Genomic DNA, 21,965 nt, shown 5'->3' with positions numbered 1-21,965 from the left:
AGAAATACTTTGCGTAAATCAAAAATGAAGAAAATTAGCGGAGGCCTTGCTTGATTTTTATTGATTAACGCTGCATAACTTGCTTTCTTGTATTTATATATTTTTAATATTGTAGCATGAATGTAATATCCGAATAAAGAGGCTATCTATACTAATATAATAAAGCGGAAGAGTTTGTTTGTTTGTTTGTTTGAACGCTAAGATCTCTGGATCTACTGGTCCGATTTACTATGTTTTTGTTTTGTATGAAAGCAGCATTCTTCATAAGTGCTATAGGCTATATAATATTACAATACACATATGTACTAATAAATTAAAATACTTTCTAATTTGACATGCAATTTATTCTGCCATGTTAACAACAACCGTCGTTGCTAAGCACCGGTTTGCAAAGTTTCTTTGTTGTTTTAAGAAAACGTCACCCAAAATGAACTTATATGGTATTGATATTCATCCTTATAAAAATAAATATATTATATAATATTTAATAAATATTCTTATATTTCAACCAGGCGTAGCCGCGTCCGGGTCCACTAGTTATTAATAAAATTAATAACAAATAACGCCCCTCCCACACTACTGGGCGGCAGTAATTAATAATAATTAAAATAAATCAGGATATGAATAAAACACCTTATTGATCTTCAGTACATAATTTATTAAATGGATATGTACAGACAAAATATTTTAGAACAAATAAAAATTTTGGCATAACTCTCAACAATAGCTATAATAATGTTTGCAAGCCGCACTAAATATAACAACAACAATCATTTTACATTTACCAACTTGATATACCATTTGGTATTGAAATTTCAGCTAAAACGACGTCCCCCATATGATTGTGTGAAACAAAAATGTTCTACATTTTAATACATTAATAAGGAGACCTTTTAAATATTAATAATTTATATTAATTTCATTATTTTTGATTATTATTAATAGGAAAAATCACAAGAAAAAAGTTTCACTTTAAACCACAATAAACATGAGAAACGCCGCAAATAAAACATATATAAAACGATCATCTCAATCAAACAAAACAAACCAATACCAAAAAAAAAAACTAGTTGGAAAGAATCGTTTTACAATCCGATTAATACAAAAAAAAATCGATAACAACTTACAAACTAATTATAATAAATTAATCGATAAATTATAACCGATAAAGTATGAGCCGCAACAATTTTAATATCATATCGATATAACTCGGGTAATTTCGATCACATTGCTACACCAATACTGAGCTTGCCGCTCGACAGTTTGAACTTTGTTTATTAAATAAACTACGCGGTGTTATTGGAAACCATATTACATTTATAATATACCACTTATTAGTAAATAAATCGCAATGTATCACACAATTATACACGTAGCATCTACCAGCCAAGTCCTACATTAGGTACTAATTATTGCTGTAAAATTTTAACTACACATTTATACCACCAAAAGAAAGGCTAGTGAGGTGACGGTCGCGATAATGTCGAAACAATAACCCGTAATAAAACACAGCAAGTAAATCCATCGATTAGTATCGATATTTTAAATCGATCACGTATCGATTGGAGTGATCCAGTATCGATGTCGAATCGCATCACTGACGTCACCGCGACCGCACTTATCTAATAGATCATGAGTAAGATGGAAGACGCTTCTAAATACAGCATAAATGTATGTATTTAATTTAGCATTAAATTATATATTTATAATATCACTTATCGCCTAATCTAACTATGTGTTATATATTCTTTTTATAAATACGCTCACATTTATGGTACATATTTTTATTTGGATTTGCTCGTTTATGGTAAAGTTTACTATTTTTTTTTATTATAATTTGGCACGCAGCGAACATTAGTGTAGGACATCTATTCAAATACGAAACAACGTAATGTCTTGCAATCAAAGAGTTTCAAAGAATAGATAGAATAAAATTTTATATATTGCATTTAGAATAAAACGCAAATTTTATTTTCTAATAAATAATATTGCTTTACAAATCAGTCATGGCTCAGTCTAGAGAACTTTCTTTAATTACACTAAACACCAAAACGAAGCCACACAATTGAAATATCGAATAATTTCCAGAATATTCTTCATTTCTTTCATATAATAAATTAAAGGCAATTCCAATATGTTTAACATTGTTGATATAATATTCATTAACAATTTTTCTCTACCATGTATCGCTTGCATTTTAAAATGTAGATGAAAATTAGCAATTAAAATAAATTTTAACATTGAATAATTAAAAGTAATAAACCACATTAAAACTGGCAACACATACAATAGGCACTTTATGATCATCTTATAAATTTAGTTCTCAAAAATATGTAATATATTACTTATTAAAATTCAATATCGACTGAGTCTTAAATAAAGTAAAGCCTATTAAGAAAATAAATTAAAAATTATATTATGACAGAATTAAATTTAAAAATTCCAATAAATTTATATTAATTGGTGTTAAGATATATTTTATTTTAATCATATGCAAGACATTATAGGAAACTTTAGTTTCTAAATTTTAAGCAATGATAGTCGATAGATCACAAAGTCATGAACACAAAACCCGCTTGCTTACAGCTAATATCTTATAATTAATAATAATATTAAACTATTATGGTTGAATTATCACTTTTCAAATAAACACTGTATTGCTTTATTCTGTTATTAGGCAAGACGTATCATAGGAGAAGATCTGATATATATTTTTTATTTAAACTATCAATTCTACTCCTATAATGTTTCATGAGTATTCTTATATTTTACTGTGACATTAAATATTATTAAGTTGATTAATAAACTGCTATTTAAATTAAAAATATGGAGAAATATTGAAAATGTAAAGATTTCATTAAGTGTTGTAGAAGCACAACCCATAATAATCGCTTTGGATTGTATTGATATGATTTCTATTTAATGTCACAGCAATATCATCGACAAAATATTCTAAATTGCTAACTTCTTTTATTTTAAAAATTATTTCATATCACCCTGAACCAGAAAATCAAATACAAAGATTCCACATAGTTTTTATACGAATTTGTTACCAAAATTGATGATCAATTACTTTTAATAATTATCTCAAGTAAAAAAAGGTGTTAGCAATTTATCTTATTCAGTAAAACAATCATGTAATAATGAAATACAAGATAACTGGTAATAATGAAATACAAGATATGCATTGCGCTTAGATCACATAACACGCATTGAATTGCTCACTTTAGTATATTATTACTATATAAAAGTCGTTTTTTAAGCGAAATAAATTATATTAACTTAAACCTATGCTATATTTCCGTTTCCGTTCTTGCACGTTGGCAACACTGGCATTTTATTAAATTTAAGCACACGGAAATACAACAACTTTGCTTATTTCAATAGTTTTCTTATTATAATGAATGTTCTAAATAGTAAATGGGAACCTAAATGCGGGGTATTAACTATTTAACTATTCCATTCTTTAAATATGTTATGTATCACATCTATTACTAATATTTTCTAATTTCTTTTAATTTTAGTTAATTTATTAAAAGATATTTAAGAATTTGACTACATATGTTTATAATATTTAGTTTAGAAGAGGAAACGCTTGGCTTGTATTGCTCAATAGAAAATTTTTATATATCACGAAAACTCAAGGCTAGACGAAAGAGACATTTTAAGCTTTAAATTTCTAACGGACGAACATATAAAGGACCATCTATAAATTACGTCACACATAGGGGGAGGAAAGGGGAGTTTTAAATTTCGTTATGTGACTATAAAATGTAATAACGAGTAAAACACGAAATTTCCATAAACGAAAATAAATTTCCGAATTGGTGTTTTTATTTAATAACTTTTTGGTGAAAAATTGCAAAATATGTAAAGTTACACGCAAAAGTAGAAAGAGTCATGAAAATGTGTGTGACGTTATTAATGAATGGCCTCTAAAAAGTAAGAAATACTAATGTGATGTATATAAAAAGTAGAATGGAGATAGTCAGTTCTTAACTAAGAAGTGAGACTTAATCTATGATAGCGTGATATTTCATATTAATTTACATAATTTAAATACCATAGACATCTGTGTACTGAAAGTTAGTGTTGTCTTTATTGGACTAGAGAATGGTAAACTTTTGTCTATGACTACACAAATAGACGATTTCGAGCAAATTTTATGTTATTTTTGTTCTAGGAACGCACATATATATGTCGAAGGGGCTTTGCCCGCAGGTTTTCACTATAAAGTATATACATACATAACTTAGATATATAAAAAATTAAACATTTGAGCAGTACACACAGAACAATGCTATTTATTATATTATATTATATTAATTTACTATAATATGCATATCTCGATAGGAATAAATAATAGAGGGTAGTTGTAAATTTTAAATGTACATAAAGTACTAGTCGGTAGTATTATATAATATAATGTTATTTGTTTGTGGTGAGAAGCATTACTTGGGAAGACTTACACTTGATGTTTCCTTTCTCAGCGTATACCCGATCTTCACTACCGGGTAGTCTGAAACGTCAACAACCAATGCCCCCCTGAAATGTTTAGTTTTGAATTTTAGCATTTAAAGCGCTATTTGTATTTTATTTTCTTGTTACTTCTAATAGTATAAATTATGTATATAAATAATTACTCTTTTTAAACTTTACGCTTTATTCTGCATATAGCAGTTTAGGCAGAGGGACCGTAGTGATGCGAAACCTCGTCCCTCACGTACTGTACGTAAGTAATTTTATATTATTTAGCTCTTTATATTTAATTTAATTAAGAAAGGAATGAAAAGCATTCCTGCCATTTGTATGATAAAATTAAAGTTTCAAAAATATATTGAACTACTATGTACATAGGTCTCACTAAGTATGTTTTAATGTACACATTGAGGTAGAAATTGTGTGTATGTGTTTGTTAATTGCGTAAAGGTGTGCGTACTCGAAAGTTACTAATGCGTGCGTTATTATATATATACGTGCGAGTGTGTGCCTGCATAAAAATGTATATGCCTAAATGTAGTGTAATTAAAACGTTTATGTGCACCTGCCTGCGATGTGTGTGTATTCTTGTATCAACAGGATAAGTGTGTATGGGGTACGTATATGTGTGTCTGTATGTGCACGCACCTGTGCGCGCTAGCTGTGCGCGGGCGCGGCGGCGGCCTGCGGGGGCGTGACGCCGGCCAGGTTGAGCAGCGCCTCGGCCGTGCGCCGCTCCTCGCAGCCACTGCGCCCATAGGAGTGCTCGTCTCGCGCGCAACGCGATATCACCAGGTGGGCTTCGGGCGGGAGCTGTTACATAGAGAGAATTATTTAAAAGGTGCCCTGACTAATATCTATCCTATGTTTGTTCTTGGGTATACAGGTACACGATCCCGGACACCCACCCAGATAGGATGGGTTTCTTAAAGTTAATCGTCACTACGATGGCTTGATGCGGGTAAGGGTGCTGATTAAAAGTGTTACTACAAATTTAGCGTACATAACGTAGCGCAGACAAAAATAACTTATTCTGGGAGCAGTATGTACAGGTTCTACTTGCTATACAGTCTACCGAAGTAATCTTAGTTGGGGGAACGTAAACGGTCAACGGTCAGGTCGCTAAAGCAAAGGCGTATAAACGTGTCTTCAGGGGTTTGGATACGATCTTCGCAATACAGAGGGAGAAAATATATTAAGAACTTATATTACGTCTGATCTGGCCGTCGTGTATATGTACTTTCAAAAGAATCCTCAGCACCGTATCACGTATAACAGTGGGTCCCACTAAGATCAGACGGTTTCATATGGGCAGGGTAGGTAACTGCTAAGTAATTCTATGTTTCAGATGATCAGAATTACAATTTACAAATTCTATATACAATATTACTTAAATCTATCAAATCTCATATCTTAAAAGTAATTCCGAAATCCACCTGTAAATCATAATTACTCTAGTATTTAATAAAATAAGAAAAAAAAATTACCTGATCAAGTACAGCCGGCCCATACTTCATAGCCAGCACAGTAGCCGCCGCTAGGTACTCATCAGCTCCAGGCGCGGCGCCCGGCGGAGACCGTGTGTCGGCCAGTCGGCGAGCCAGGTACGGGAACAGCTGCGGGTCGGGCGCGTTCTTGCCGACTTCGGCCACTTCCGTCGTCTCTGCTTCTACTGGCGGCACAGGCTGTCGGCCAAACGCCTGTGGACAACGCTTTACAGTTATATTGTTATTGTTAAATTATTATACATATGATATACTTCTATACTAATAAAATAAATAAAATATAAAAATATAACAAATTGACTTTTAGTTTATTTCATATATTATAAATCAATTTTTGAAATGGTAAAACCTTCTGGTAATATTATGTATAATATGTTTGCTTAATAAGCTGTTAACAGGTTTACCCTCTAAGCCGAGGATATATCATTTATTCTTGGTTATTTCCATTTACCACAGAGGCGAAGGCTTTGAGAAGTGTTAAAAGTAAACTTGGCGGTTGTAGGTTCGATTTTCTTTGAGAAAAATAAAATTATTTTCGTTAAATAAGCATTAATCGCACACTTATTACTTAATTCTCATGATTTCCTAGTTAGATACATAAAGATAACTATGATACCTTTTTATTAATACAATTAGCAACATATAACATAATAGGTTTTCGTCGAGTATTTCGCAATAATTTATCTGGCGTCGATGAAATAAGTCTGTTATCTTACCATTTTAATCTTTTGCATTTTCATGGTTCATATTGACACAAGCGAGTGTTATCGCAATCTTTCGTTCTATTTTTGCTAATGTCCTACTACTGTTTCATTTAAGTTTTGTATTATTATATAATTAATTATGATAAAATTAAGAAAAACATAAGTTTATACTAATACTAGTGGACCCGGACGCGGCTACGCCTGCTTGAACTATAAGAATATTTTCGCGTCGGTCATACTCATACTATGCCGCCCAAATGCTAGGTCATTTCGAATCAGTGACATCTCCTTAATTATTTATTAGAATGTTATACAGTAAACTGTAATTTCAATCTAGATAAAATGTTAAAAGTGACTATTATATTTATTTTCATAAGGATGAATATCAAAATGTCGCAGTAACGGTTGCTTAGCGACGCGACGGTTGTTATTAATATGGCAGAATAAATTGCATGTCAAATTAGAAAGTACTTTAAAATATATTAGTATATATGTGTAATGTAATGTTATATAGCCTATAGCACTTCTGAAGAATGCAGCTTTCATACAAAACAAAAACAATGTAAATCGGACCAGTAGATCCAGAGATCTTAGCGTTCAAACAAACAAACAAACAAACAAACTCTTCCGCTTTATTATATTAGTACTAATATAGTATGCCTATAAATAACAAAAGTTAAACCAACCTGTAATAACGTTGAACGATGTTGTGGATCGACCGTCCATAACGACCCTTTGCCTAAGCCTGGTGCTGCTGCCACCTAAAAAGAAAAAAAAGCAATACCTCAATTTAATAAAAAATGAGTTTACCATACAAATATAAAAAAAGAACAGCTTATAATAAAGGAGTGAAACAAAGTGATATGGGAGTGGCAAAAAATGGCAAAAAAAGATTTATGACGGAAAAGTAGTAAAGGAAGGAGAGTTAGGGGGAGACGTCTGTTGACCTTCGAAAACACAGAATCAAAGATACTGGAGGAAGATCACGTAAAAAGAATGTGGACCCTCCAGAGGGCATGTATGAAGAGGTTTATGACAGTGGACGAGGCGAAATAGGTGTGTAGAGACCGTAGCATTTGGCGCTCCGTTCTCTCTGACTACCCCGCTAGGGATAAAGCGTGAAGCTATGTATGTATGTATAATAAACATTACCTTGTGAAAACATTTATTTAGTGACAAATTGTGTCTGACACTGTTCTTCCAGCCTTGCGGTGCGTGTTTGAAGTATGGGAAGTGTCTTACAATCCAAGCATATATTTCCTTTACGGGTAAAGCTCTCGCTGGGGCCGCTTCTATGGCCATAAAGATTAGGCAGGAGAAGGAATAGGGGGGTTTTGTATGTGTGTTCGCGGGTGGGGAGGGGGGAGCCTTGCAGGGGGTGCGGGGAGGGGAGGGCACGCGACATATTGGCGGTGGCGTTTTGGATTCGTTCTGAAAAAAAAAAATTATAAATGAATACGCTATACCTAACTAATTTACATTTTTATTACGGCCAACCAAATCTTTATAAAGTTTTTAGAAAGTATATATTTTTTTAAACTTAATTCTCTAAAAAAATATCACATAGAATGATTATTTGGTGAAAGAAAGGACGCTATTTCATAAATAGTAATATCTTAAAATATTATATTATTTATGATAATTTAATTTTGAGTAATATTTTAAATTAAAATAACGCAAAATATATTAGTCACGTTCCTGCCACATTCACGATTGATAGCGGTCAGGTCTTAGTTATCTAATTGGCTGTGACAGTCGAATTTTATTTCTATACCCGTGACCTACAACTGCTTGCTGCTAATTAAATTAATTATGTTTTCATATCTGAAGCATTTTATTGCGTTAAAAATTACACATTAATTATTTATACACAATGTATTATATAATTTAATTTATATTATACATGATTTCTATTTAAAATGGATCTTAAAATATCACTTTTTGGTAAAACTTGTGTATTTGAATAAACCTTCCGAAACCGTTATGGCGTAGAGGCACAGGCATGTAACTGTAAAGGCGGTGGTTGTTGATTCGATTCCCACTCAACAAGCTCAAAATTGCCTCAAGAATTCATCGGAAAGTGTAATATCGGAATCGAAAAGTATTTCGTGCAATTTAAATAATTATATTATTATTATTAATGTCAAAATAAACAAAATATAACAACACATAAACTATTTAAGTATAATTAATAATATTATTAAAATCGTAATAAAACAACCTTTTGATGGCTATTGCGAGTGACAACTTAAGATAAAGAATATAAGATAAATTGTAGAGGAAGCTGATAAAATATATTTAAGTGTTTAGCGTTTGTAGAGACGAGTTACGTTAAAAACAACGACTTTACGTAATCTTACATAGATATATGTTATATATACTTAGTGCTTAGTTGAGGCAAGCGTGCGACAGGTTGTGAGTTTGATTTCTTTGACTTGACGAAATTAAATCTATACATATAAAATCGAAAGGTCATTTACTCTCAGAAACTACAAGTGCTAGAAATCTCAAATTTTGCATAGGAGTTATTTATAGGACGTAGGTGCTCGCTAAGACGGGAATTTACAATATTCGACTTCTAAGGGGTTGTTTTTGGGGTCGAAAGTTCGTATGAAACTTCGTTACTACAAATGCTAGGAGTCTCAAATTTTGCATAGACGTCACTAGGACATAGCCATGGATACAGAAATTAATAATAACATAGTTCACGCGGGTGAAACCGCGAGCGGGCCGCTAGTATTTGATATTTTCATTTGTTTGCTCTAGTAACGAGGCTAAGCGCGGCGTTGGTTTCCGCCTGTCAACACACAATGCCCCAAGAATTCGGTGGAAAATGGAAAACGGTGTGTCGTAATACTACGTCCCCTCTGCTCCTACCACGATAAGTGCAAGATAAAGCGTAAAGCTAAAAAAATATATACTTAAATATATATTACGAGTAAATCACTTGTATAAATATATACAAAACGAGGTGAGACGTCGCGTCGGTGCGTTTTTTTGTTTCGTAATAAACAAATAAATTATTCATTGCGCATTTAACTTTTTACAATATTATCTTTAAAAACGTATAACGGACTCTTGTAAACGTTAGAATTTTATAATGGAATAAAAATGATTGGAATTTATTTGATTTATAAAAAAACAATACAAAATGTAAATATCATCACATTTTTTTTTTTGTGAAACGTAAATTTGGATATAATGTTGTAAGTCATAATAAATAAAATAATATTTATTATGAAGATACCATAAAAAACGAATTTACATTTTTACAATACAATATAGTATAATAAGCCTATATATAATCATGTCTCAGCTGGCAGACGCGCTAACTATCCAATAGACCTGCCAAAGTGACCTACTACCTAAAGATTATTATACATATACTTTTTAATCACGCTATATCTCGCACATGGAAGGGGGCAGAGTGAACCTAAAGAAGTTAAAACATAGTGTTAAAACACTTAATTAATTCCGCGAAATTCTCGAGGCATTGCAAATTAAGCGAGACATATTTCCTTACTATATCTATTATAATAATACAATTTTCTACAGAAATTCTTAAAAAGTCAACAAATCTTGCTTAATCTTGCTTCGGTCACATGTTTTTGCGGAACGGTTGGCAGTAAGTAAGTATATTGATTTAACAACAAGCCGTCGAGACTACCAAGCTATAATACTATTGTTACTGCGTTACTTTGCAATTTATACGACTATAATACGACACAGAAAACGTACGCTATTATGAACTGGGAAGGTCAAGTTCAATGGTGTAGTTTTGGCTGTTTTATCGATATTTGTTTATATAATGGACAAATGGCAATTTTATCTATTAAAGCACATATTTATTTCACCTAAATTGCAAAATCGATACGTGTACCTACAATGTGTAGGCAATATTAGTAGTTTCAAATATTATTCAGAATGTTTAATAATTCATTTATAATATACGATTCGCTCGCTATATTTTACTTACTAACTAACTTAGTCTCTAAAAATCAATAACCATTTTATTTTTTACTAGCTAATACTATAACTAACATATTACACATTCAATCTTTGAAAAGAACAATATTATAAAAAACTACAATATCCAAAATTACTTCTTAGTGCTATTTGAAAAAGCCGTGGTAGGTTCATCATATAAATAATCTATCTATATCCCAGAAAGATATCATCAGCACAAAGTGATGGAAAGGCTCAAACACTGTTATGTACTGTCCACATTAAATTCACATACTAGTAAGATTTCCTTGCAATAAAACATATCACAATAAAGCATTATTACTTTTCAATGTCAACAACCAAATTAAAAAACCACAATATCATAACCCGTAAGAAAACGAAACAGACATTTATTACTTATGTGATGTATATGAAATAATTATAATATTTCAGTAATAAAATTCTTATTAAAATTTAGATTGGAGGTTGTCCATTGTTTCCGAATAATATTTCACGGAGTTAATAAGTTAATTAACATAATATTTAAGTTGGATCTTATTTACGTACGCATTATTCATATATGAAAAGTTTATTGCACATTATCTTGTTATAATTTCTTTCTATAAATATTATATAATAAATTCTAGTTATAATTTTTCATTTTGTTCACTTTATGGAAATAGAGAGAGAGAGAGAGAAAGCGGAGAGATATTTATAATGGTTGTCTAAAAAAAATTGCGTTATTCATGATTTTAAATCTATTGTAGTTGCGTACACGAATTGCAGTAGTTATTTTATTTGCTAAAATATTTATTAATTTCCAAATAGGTATAAAACAACTTATTTAAAGAAAAGAACGACGACATCCAAAATAATACGACATACCTTTACTATAACATGACTGCTTATTATTTTACTGTCTTCCATATCGCCTTTTGTTAGATTTATACCTGAAATAGTAAATATTTTATAAGGAAACAATATAGAACAACCTAACACTAAGAAAAACTGATAGCTCTAGACCAGAGATTCCCAACCTTTTCTAACTCAAGGACCACTTTTATATCAATATTGCTAGCAGGGACCACTCTGTAGGTACAATCAATAAAAACTGTGATAATGAAACCCAAATTTTAATTTTGGGGCTGTCGTGGCGCAGCCGGCACAAGGGTGTGACTGTAACGTGACGGTTGTGAGTTCGATCCTCACTAGAGGAAATGAAATATTTATTTATGAAGTGAGCGTTTCCACGTCCGACGCCTCACCGCACTAATATTAAAATTGTTAGCGGATTATTTCTAGGCTTCTGCGGATTACTGGTTGCCCGTGGACCACTGCTTGGGAACCACTGTTCTAGACACACATTATTCAATGCAAATCTCGACAACCTGTATCTAAAACAATTATTTCCTATAAATGTTATAATATGAGGAATTACCTATTTCGCAACTAATATCTTCTTCAAAGCAATACACGCGACATAAAACGTTTGACAATAAAAAGCTCGCGTGACCGGCGACTTGCGATTCGTGACCGTGTGAAATTGCGCAAATTTCCACTTGGAAATAGGCTAATGCCATACATTAGATAATAAGTGATGCTAGAACTGCATTAAACGGGTATTCTTAGGATCTTATTTGCTTTGGAGGTTTGTTTATTTTAGAAAATTCTCTTCTTAATTTCATCCTTTATTACTAAATTATTTAGTATGATTCAATACCTACGGTAGACTCTAGTTAATTTTTCTCCACTCTACACATTTTGCTCTAATTAAGTAAACTTTATAATCTTCGTGGAATTAAATTTACAAGTTGATATTATATAGCTGTCACGTTGCTTAGATTAACTATAGGTATATTTGAGATAATTACTTTATTCTACCTACAATTTATTATACAAAGCTATAGATGTTATATTGAAATCCTTATATAATAAATATATTAACTATAATTTTCAAGTCTCCACATACCTCTGAGTAAGTTTCTGTCTTGCAACCAACTGAGGCTGGTCAGGTCGTCGTCGTGGTCCGCAGGTGGCAGGTTACCGGCGTTGCCGCCGCATGCAACGCTAACAGAGAAACATACATGTACTAAACTAGTAGCTTACTTCGAAATTTATTCTTATCATTTTATTTTAAGGTCCTTTTTTGATCTAAGAAATATATATAGCGTTATAATTTTTCGTAAGCAGGGAGAACCTAAATCCTACTGTCTACTTCTTTTCGTTACCTTAAACAAATTGTGTTTGGGGGGAGGCGTGGCCCAACGCTTCAATTTATCTTATCAAACCAGAAAAACTAGAATACATTTTAACTTCAAAATAAAATTTATCTTAAGTGGTATTTCCAATCACAACGATCGCGAACAGGCCGACATTTCCTAAAAATTGTAATTTTCAGAAAAATTATTTACTTTCTTGTTTTATATTCAAAATACTTACAACTTTATTGTCATTAATACTAAATATGCCTTCGGTTATAAAAAAAAACCATTTAAATTTAAAATGACATAATAATTACTTTCCAATAAACGGAAGGAAAAGACATTCAAAAGCAATTGCCAAGTCCAACATGTTTACGTTGTATAGTACTTTCACTCTTAAGTATTACATGGTAACGAGAGAATGATACGAAAATCTTTCAATTATTACGTTTTAATACAAGATTAATAAAAAAATATTATATAGATTGAAATAAAAACTCCGACTGCTTATGAACTGAAAAGAGGCTTACGGGCTTATCTAGATATATTTTCTGGGGAGGATTTGGATTTTAGCTTTGAAAAGTTATGATAGATATGTTTCTATAGTTTTTTTTTTTCAGACCCAATTTTTGTTAGTCAAATTTCTAAGGTAGGCACGAACCACTCGGCATCCCTCTATGCCTGCCCTCAAAGTTGAACTTGAGGGGGCACATGCATTGTATTGTTCATTCTGTGTGAGTAAGTAATAAACGAAACAGCTCAAAAATAAATGTTGAGATTCAGTTTTTAATTATTTTGAAGCGATTTTTTTCCATTCGAGGTTTTTGTTTTAATAATAATAAATTTATTTAAAACTGTTTAATTCTAGCAACGGTTAGATAGTAAAAACGACAGTAAAGTTAAAAAGATTGAAGTTTTATAGCTAAATATAGCGCCTAGGCAACTGAGTCAGCCTGGCCGGCTCTCTAGATTTTTAATTGTAGATACTACAACTTGCACGTCTGCGTTCGTTTTGTAATACAAATAACAAACAAAATTTTCCTTAACATTTCAATCATTGTAATACATTTGTAATTAAATTACCTTATTTGAATTAATGAAATAATTGAGAACTTTGGTTAGTTTATTTTTTTATCGTCACGCTGTATCCCGCACTCAGCAGGGTAGCCAGAGGTAAGACATTTATCGTTGAATTCTGGAAGCATTGTGTGTTCAGTGGCGGAACTCAACGCCTGCTTTGCCTCGACACGAGCGCGAAGAATACGAAAATATTACATACTTTACTTCCCGAGTCGAAACTAGTCGCATTTTACTCCGCCTGGCCTGGTTTATTATTTGGAAAAAAAAAATCAATATTTTACTGGTCAGACAGAATAACGCATGACGTTAGTTAAGCCATCTCTAAATAAACGAAAAAGAAAACAGCGAATCTCTTTCTTTTTTATTCGAATTGAGGAAAATGCAGAAAAAAAATGATGTAGAAGATAAGGGCTAGCATATAATCTATATATATAAAAGGACTTGTCCTCACTGACTGAGGTAAGACGCACGCACAGCCGTAACCGCTCATGGTAGAAACTTGAAATTTAGACAGATGTTTTCTTTCGTAATATGGACATCCACTAAGAAGGGATTTTGGAAAATTTTAACCCTAAAGGGGCGAAATAGGGGTTGAAAGTTAGTATGGAAAAAAATTTAAATCGGCACCGATTTTTATAAAATTTGAAATTCAGACTCTTAAAAGTATATAATTGAACACGTGTTTCATGGTTTTCTAGAATTCTTTCCATAAGGGTGCAAATAAGGGGTTGAAAGTTTGTATGGAAAAATTCTTAAATCGCCACCGATTCTTATAAAATTTGAAATTTAGAGTCTTAAAAATATTTCATTGAATACATGTTTCATGGTTTATTAGAATTCACCCCTAAATACGTAAGCGAAGCTGCGCGCGTCCGCTAGTTTTAATATATAGGTCATACCACATTTATGACCTACAAACCTACGCTCACACTCGACCAATCAGCCACCGAGCGACATCCATCACGATTTCAACTTATCAAGGTCCCGTCTTACTCGGTTACTTTAAATTTTGATAAGGAACATTATCTCTACGCATTTTGGCCACTTGTCATTGATTGATGGCATGATGCGGACGAATAGTGTAAATTAGATAAAACGGCTTACAATTATATTATGAATTTAAAATGATAAGGAAGCAGAAATTCCTGCGCAAAATTAAAGCCTATCTACCTTCTGAATAAGGAAAATTCGAAAGTTAAAATTAAAACTAAGAAAATTTGCCTCGACACCAGAGCGAAGAAATAAAAATATAAATTTAAATAAATATTTAATTACAAGGAAAAGTCGATTTCTAATAAGAATATTCGATACTTACGCAGGCTGTAACGTATCCATATCAGAGTCATCAGAGGCGTCGTCCAGGTCGTCGAAGTTGTCTATGATCCGTCCGGACACTTCAAGGCGACGGAGAGACCGACCACTGGAGGCCACGTGCCTCGCAATCTGTCGTATGAGACGACGGGGCAAAGGTAGGGAAGCCCTGGCTCCTCGAGCTGGAGAGCCCCCGCGTTCGCCGCGCATCGGCGCCATCTAAAATTAGATAAAGTATTTCACTAAATATTCGCGGGTTTGGGTTTCTCTATTTAAGATGCGATGAACCTTAAGTGGGCGGAATGTAGAGATTTTCTCTACCTTCTTTTAATTGTAGAGATATTATTACTAATAAATATTCTCCCTAGAAAGTAGGTCATCAGAAATACGGAAGAAAAATTGTTAGGAAAACTAATAGTGAACCGGACACCGACAATAATTGGCAGTTAAAAATAAATATCGTTCGATGTCTATAAATAGAGTTACACACGCCACGCCGGCATTCTAAAAAAAATATATTAAACTTGTCTAAAGTCAAAAAGCAGAATATATTTTGATGAAATTATATGATAGTAAACGCCTGTTAGTATACTAGATAGAGCAAATAAAAGTAGGAAGACTCGGTACGATATCTATAAACAAACGATCAGCAGCAGACGCCGCTACTGAAATTTTGTGTATCATCGCTAAACAACCGTAGTGGCGCAGGGGTTCGAGCGGTGACTGTAATGCGACGATTGTGGGTTCGATCCCTATTCGTAGTAATGAATTATTATTTATTAATATATTCATTTCATCGCTCTGGAACCAATGTCAAAAGCGCGGCGTTAACCCACCCTTCACCATGCAATGCCCTGAAAATTCAGCGTAAAATGGGAAAAGGAGTGTCTTAACACAAGGTACCCTAGCCCAACTTGCTCTATGCGGGATAAAGCGTGAAGCTGAAGAAAAACTTGCAAAACAAAAGCGCACTGCCTCACCTTGGTTTACAGAACTGAAATAAATCCATGGAATCCTAAATATAAATCTCTTTCAAATGAGCATTTTGAATTACTATTTATTTTCCAACTGTCTATATTTACGGCACACTGACCGACTAACTGACATTCCTAGTTGTTGGCACAAATTGTAGCGACGTTGATAATACAATTTTTAAATCGAGATCTCTTAGATATTTTCTGCGTTATATAACACACTGATAATAAATAACTTTCCTTATCATAGGTGGTTCAAAATGGAAGTATAAATACAGCTTCACGCTGAATCCCGCACACATCAGCGAAAGCAGAGGTAACGTCGTGTTAAGTCCCCGTTACCCATTTTCCTCCGAATTCTGGAGGCATTGCGAGTGGCGGCACTCAACGCCGCGCCCTGTCTTTACACCAAAGCGAAGAAAATGGCAAATAGTAAATATTTAATTTCCTCGATTTGGGATTCAAACCAACAACTTGTCACGTTTATAGCCACAATTGCACTTCTGCGCCACGACTGGCCTTAAAAATACCAATATAAAATAATCATTAATGTAAATAATAACAATATAGATATATTCATATGTCATACAATACGGGTGTCAGACCAATTGATCCTATGATGACTATAGCAACTGCTTCCCCCATTGTGTAATTGAAGTGTAATGAAACAATCGTAAATAGGTTACTATTCAATAAAAAAAATGTCGTTTTATAATCTTTGTTGTTTTTAGTTCCACGCTGCATAACACACATGGCATAGAAGACAGAGATAACTTGGGAACCCATTGCTAAGACACTGCGTTCTCAGTGTTGAGTGGCGGGACCAGAGCGGGTTACCAGAGCTAGGGAATGAAAATATTAAATATTTCGTTTCCTCGAGTTGGAAACACGTTTACGGTCGCAAAGTTTAAGTTTTAAGCAATAAAAATCTTTAAAAACTAGGTTAATATGATATTGTCATAAAACTACTATGATAACACAATAAATTTAAAAAAGATGATGAAAAAACAGCGTTGTAGTCATATTCTCTATCTGCTTATCCAGAAACACAAGACAATCTACAAGTTAAAAAAATCCGCTTCACGCTGTATCCCGCACACAGCATGGTAGACAGAGAGAACCTAGTGTCAAGACGGAATGTCTTTCCCCACTTTCCGTCGATTTTTTTGAGATATTGCGTGTTGAGTGGTGGAATTGAACGCCGGGTTTCTACGAGTTACATATTGAGATAAAATACCATATAAATTTATTTCCGACTTTTATATATTATGAGAATATAAGTACTAGCCGTTACTTCACTATACATTAGGCTTCTTTCAGCAAAACTAAAAGACAACTATTAGCATTTGTCTAGTCTAGCATTGAAAAGGTAAACTTATGCACTAAAATATTATATTTCTATGATGTAATATAGTACAAATCTGAGTGCAGCTTTTAAATTATTATAGTGGATGTTATTTTATAGATAAGATGTATATATTTTTAGCGTCAGCAATGGTAGGAAAAGGGAACCTAAGGGAAGTCTAAAGACACTCCGATTCCTATTTTCCGCTGAATTCCGTAGGCGTATTGTGTGCTGGAACTCTACGCTTTGCCTCGTCACCAGATCGATGAAAATAGAAATATTAAAATGTATAACATTTAAAACATTTTGATAATTTAGACCAGAATATTAAAAAAAAATAAAGTTGCCTGGTGCAGATGTACGATATTGCAGCACTGGGATCTGCAGTGCCCGTGGGCAGCGTTTGATAAAATTAAACGACGCGTCTCGGAATAGGTTGGGAGCCTAATTGTCGCGCTACATTACATACTAACATTTGATTCTAAAAAATAATTTTGAATCTAATTTGAAAGAAAAATATTCTTATGTTATAATAACGAATTGTTAGACTCGGCAGAAAACAAAATATTAATATATTCATTTCTACGTTCTGGTACCAATGAATTCTGCTACTCAACACACAATGCCTTGAAAACGCGGCGCAAACTCTAGTCTCCTAGTCTCAACACTAGGTCCCCTTTGCTTACTCAGCTAGATGCGGGATACAGCGTGAAGTTGAAAAAAAAGTGATAACGAACGATACAGATTATAAACATATCATGAATATCAAAATTTACAAGTACTACAAGTAGTTTGTCATAAGCGATTACTCATCGATGGTCGTGAACAACAAACAACAATATACTTGAGTAAATTATAAGAGACGCGTTAATGAACGTAAGGCAGATATTAATTATTGACGATCTACCAAAATCTCTATTTGATATGGACGTTACGGCTTTGAGTTCCGCCAATCAGCCAGCAATGCCTTCAGAACGCGTAGGAAAATGGGGAACGGAAGTGTTTTAATACTAGTTTCCCATGTTCCCTCTACTTACTCAGTTATGTGTAGGATATCGTAAAGCAAATAAAAAATAAAATACATAGATATAATGTTACAGGCATTTACTAATCTCATTGTATTGCGTCAATCTTGCGGATCCAAACTGCCCGGATCATAAGAATTTACAATGCTTACGTCACTTCTAAGGTGGAACTAGTGAGAAAAGTCATGACAAGAAAAGATTAACAGGCAAACAATATATTTACGGTACGGTTTTAACTTACCCAACACCAACTATCAGGGGAAACGTATTTTAAAACCATTAATTATGATTAAAAAATGACTTCGCATAGATTATTTAACGACACTTAAATATGATATTACATTATAAAATATAAAACAAAATAAATAGACGCGAGGCTGTCAGTAATATACTCGTATTTTAACAGTTATTAAGTAATATATCCCGTGCGAGCCGAAACTGTGCTAATGGGAGGAGGAGAGGACCCTTTTCCTGTTCCGTATTTAGTCAAACACGAGTCAAGCACAACATGTATCCCTCACTACGACGTATAATAAACACACAAGAATTATTCGTCACGACATTAAAATAGACTATTCGTGTAGTCAACAGGCAATATGGTGATATTAGTAGTATACAATGACATCTTCCATTTTTTTTAACGTCACGGTGTATTCCGCACACAGCAGGATAGGCAGAGAGAACTTAGTGATAAGACACTGCGTTTCCCATTTTTTGCCGATTTCCGGAAGCATTGCGTGTTAAATGGAGGAAATCAGCCTCGACACCAGAGCGAAGAAAATGGAAATATTAAATATTCAATTTTTTCAAGTGGGAATGGAACCAACAACCTGTCGCATTTACATTCATACTTTGGGCCCTTGCGCCACGACTGGCCTCGACTTCTGCCATACTAATGTAATCTTAGCTTTATTGTAAGCATTAAGTCGTAAAATTTTAACAAAAACAACTTATAGCAATTTTCTTGTACAAGGTGCCACTAGAGAGAAAGTGACATGGCGTGTATCCAATATTATATGGATCTAAGTACCAACAGAATGCGTTTGATACGACGACGCGTGATTTACGATCACTTCCTTATGTAAATTAAATAAATAATTTTATTACTAAAATTACCATAACAGTAAATAATATTAACATTAAATTACAGAAACTAGTCCATTTTACTATATTACAAAAATAAAATTATTTATTTTAGCAATTTTTTTATATTATTTGAATGACAAGACAATTTTATTGCCAAAATTGCAGTAATATGTCATGTCTATAAAAAATGCATGTAATGGTACCTAGATATATCCTCTTTTATTGTTTAACTTTCACAATGTTCAAGTGCTTATGAAGTTATGTATATATTTCATACAATTTTTCATTTTATCAATTTTTTCAATGTATACCTTAAACTTCAAACTACTTGTAGCAATATTAATCCATACTTATACTAAGAACCAGATCAATGTATGTTTGAATGTGCCAACGTCAGGAAGTTCTGATTCCAATCATTTACTTTAACTCAGTGTACCTACGTTTAGATTCTACTTCTACCTTGGACACTTAGTAAGTATTATGTGCTATTCTTGTTAATTTTTACTGTGCCATATGGGCAAAGCTGAAAGTAAGTGATACATACGGCAGCTATGTAAACTGTTCCAAATTTCCTTTATTAAAATTTTATTTTATTAATCTTAAGGCATTTATTTATTAACTTGTATATCACAACAAAGCAATTAATAAAATAATTATTACAAATTTTTATGTTTTGATTATATCATGTAAATATACAAAAGTTACTTTAATTTGTATCTTGGCATCTAGTTATCATAGTGAGATTATGTGGCCTTGGAGTCAGTGATATTGATACAGCTTTATATATTGTTTGATTACAGTCAAATATACAAAGTCAAATTGATAATGTGCAAGAAAAATTTTAGAGTTAAATATACTTTTACTTAGAAGCAGAATATTTTACGGTTGAAATATATATTAATAATTTTCTTTCAGTTATGATGACCAATATAGGCCAAATAAGTGTCTGTCATATTTTTATTTATCAAAAAGAAAAACTAAGAAAAGTTGTGTAATAGACAATAAATATGAAGGTCACAATTATGTTATAAAACATATTTTTATTCATAAATAAATATACTTACAATGAGAGGCACAAAGTTCACAAAAAGCAGTCGAGGATAGAATTGTAAATTGTAGTCTTGATAATTATAAATACCTATCAGCACGTAACATGCGAAAATACTGACGCGTGGTCTGTGTGATGTAACAATGATTACCATGTGTTTTTGTATTCATTGGGTCAGCAGTGGCGTCAACAGCGTGTTGCTAGGAAACTGGATTTCAGAGTGTGACCGCGTGCGCGATGCGCGCTGAACCTTCTACGTGGAACGCCGCGTGCAACGTCGTATGCACGTGCTGACGCGCAATTTGAAGGACCATTACATAATTAGAGGGACCCTAGTCTACCACTACTGTGTACAACGTACTGCTAGTTCGCTTCAAGTACCACTAGTTCCATATTTAGAAGGAGCGCCAGCTTCCACTTCTCTGCGCTCGTCATGCGCCCCGTCACATTTTTAGAACCGCATGTAAACGATACCAAACGCTTTTTGTATATTAAGCTGTCGCAACGTGATATTCATTAGTTGTTATTCAAGGAAGCAATACCAAAATGCGCACATAGATATGAATGCGTCGTCTTTTTATAAATGACTATATTTTCAAATATTCAGGGATCTTTTACTATAAGAAAAGTAAATATTTCAGGAGAATTATAATAAATATAAACTCACCTTTTAGATGAGATGTATGTTTTACGCACAAATTAGAAATTAAAAACAATAAACAGCATTCCGCGGCCTCCGTACTTGAAATCAACACTCAACAAACACCTTAAACACCCAATCAAACCATAAACTAAAGAGTAACCTACATAAATAAACATATGATCTATACTTGTCTTTACTATGACTTTGTTGACAGCTCATTGCTGGGATGGACATGCATGGCATTATTATAAAAAAATATTTATTTATTGATAATTTATCATAAAAGAAAAGAAGTAATTTAATTGTACCAAAAAATATGGATAATTATTAAATAAATTAAATAAAATAATTACAATTTAATTTTAATTTATGATATAAGAGTTTCCTTAATATTTTTTTACATCCCTACTACAACGGATTTAATTACAAAATATAACTTTAAAAATTCATTACTTTTTTTTTTCAAATATCACACTTTTTGAGTTTTTATAGAACAAAATTTACAAGTGAGTAACTTATCGTTATTGGTACATATTACAAATTAAATGTCGTAATATTAAGTATATTTAATATACCTTGTAATAATAACACGCATTAATTGTTTTATAATTTATAGATT

At 32.7% G+C, this 21,965-nt stretch overlaps 1 protein-coding gene across 3 annotated transcripts; it reads right to left on the bottom strand.

Moving 5' to 3' along the window:
- Window positions 1-633: 633 nt before the first annotated feature.
- Window positions 634-21,524, bottom strand: LOC146530766 (forkhead box protein N3-like). 3 transcript variants are annotated; one of them, XM_085199250.1, is made up of 9 exons: window positions 21,371-21,524; window positions 15,230-15,444; window positions 12,603-12,700; window positions 11,519-11,583; window positions 7,841-8,119; window positions 7,375-7,449; window positions 5,967-6,191; window positions 5,128-5,292; window positions 634-4,545 (listed from the first exon to the last, which is right to left on the bottom strand). In XM_085199250.1, exons 2-8 carry the CDS (start codon window positions 15,442-15,444, stop codon window positions 5,137-5,139), a joined length of 1,113 nt encoding a protein of 370 aa, XP_085055376.1. In that variant the 5' UTR covers window positions 21,371-21,524; the 3' UTR covers window positions 634-4,545; window positions 5,128-5,136. The 3 variants fall into 3 exon arrangements, with proteins under 3 accessions (XP_085055376.1, XP_085055375.1, XP_085055377.1); XM_085199249.1 differs by lacking the exon at window positions 21,371-21,524 and adding an exon at window positions 20,855-21,125; XM_085199251.1 differs by lacking the exon at window positions 21,371-21,524 and adding an exon at window positions 20,855-21,106 and having other exon boundaries at window positions 5,967-6,179.
- Between the last annotated feature and the right edge of the window lie 441 nt (window positions 21,525-21,965).

This window comes from Heliconius melpomene, chromosome 16 (assembly GCF_056956725.1).
Source record: "Heliconius melpomene rosina isolate 202511_hmr_F chromosome 16, ASM5695672v1, whole genome shotgun sequence".
Classification (NCBI taxonomy): Eukaryota; Metazoa; Arthropoda; class Insecta; order Lepidoptera; family Nymphalidae; genus Heliconius; species Heliconius melpomene.
Note: the sequence above shows the minus strand (reverse complement) of the source record. Positions and strands in the feature narration are given on the sequence as shown.

Excerpts from the sequence above, each read along its gene's own strand:
- LOC146530766 (XM_085199249.1), bottom strand. Across the intron at positions 8,120-11,518 it reads GCAGTCATGTTATAGTAAAG|AACGAATCCAAAACGCCACC; the intron begins GTATGTCGTATT and ends TTTTTTTTTCAG. Across the intron at positions 6,192-7,374 it reads ATCGTTCAACGTTATTACAG|CGTTGTCCACAGGCGTTTGG; the intron begins GTTGGTTTAACT and ends ATAACTGTAAAG.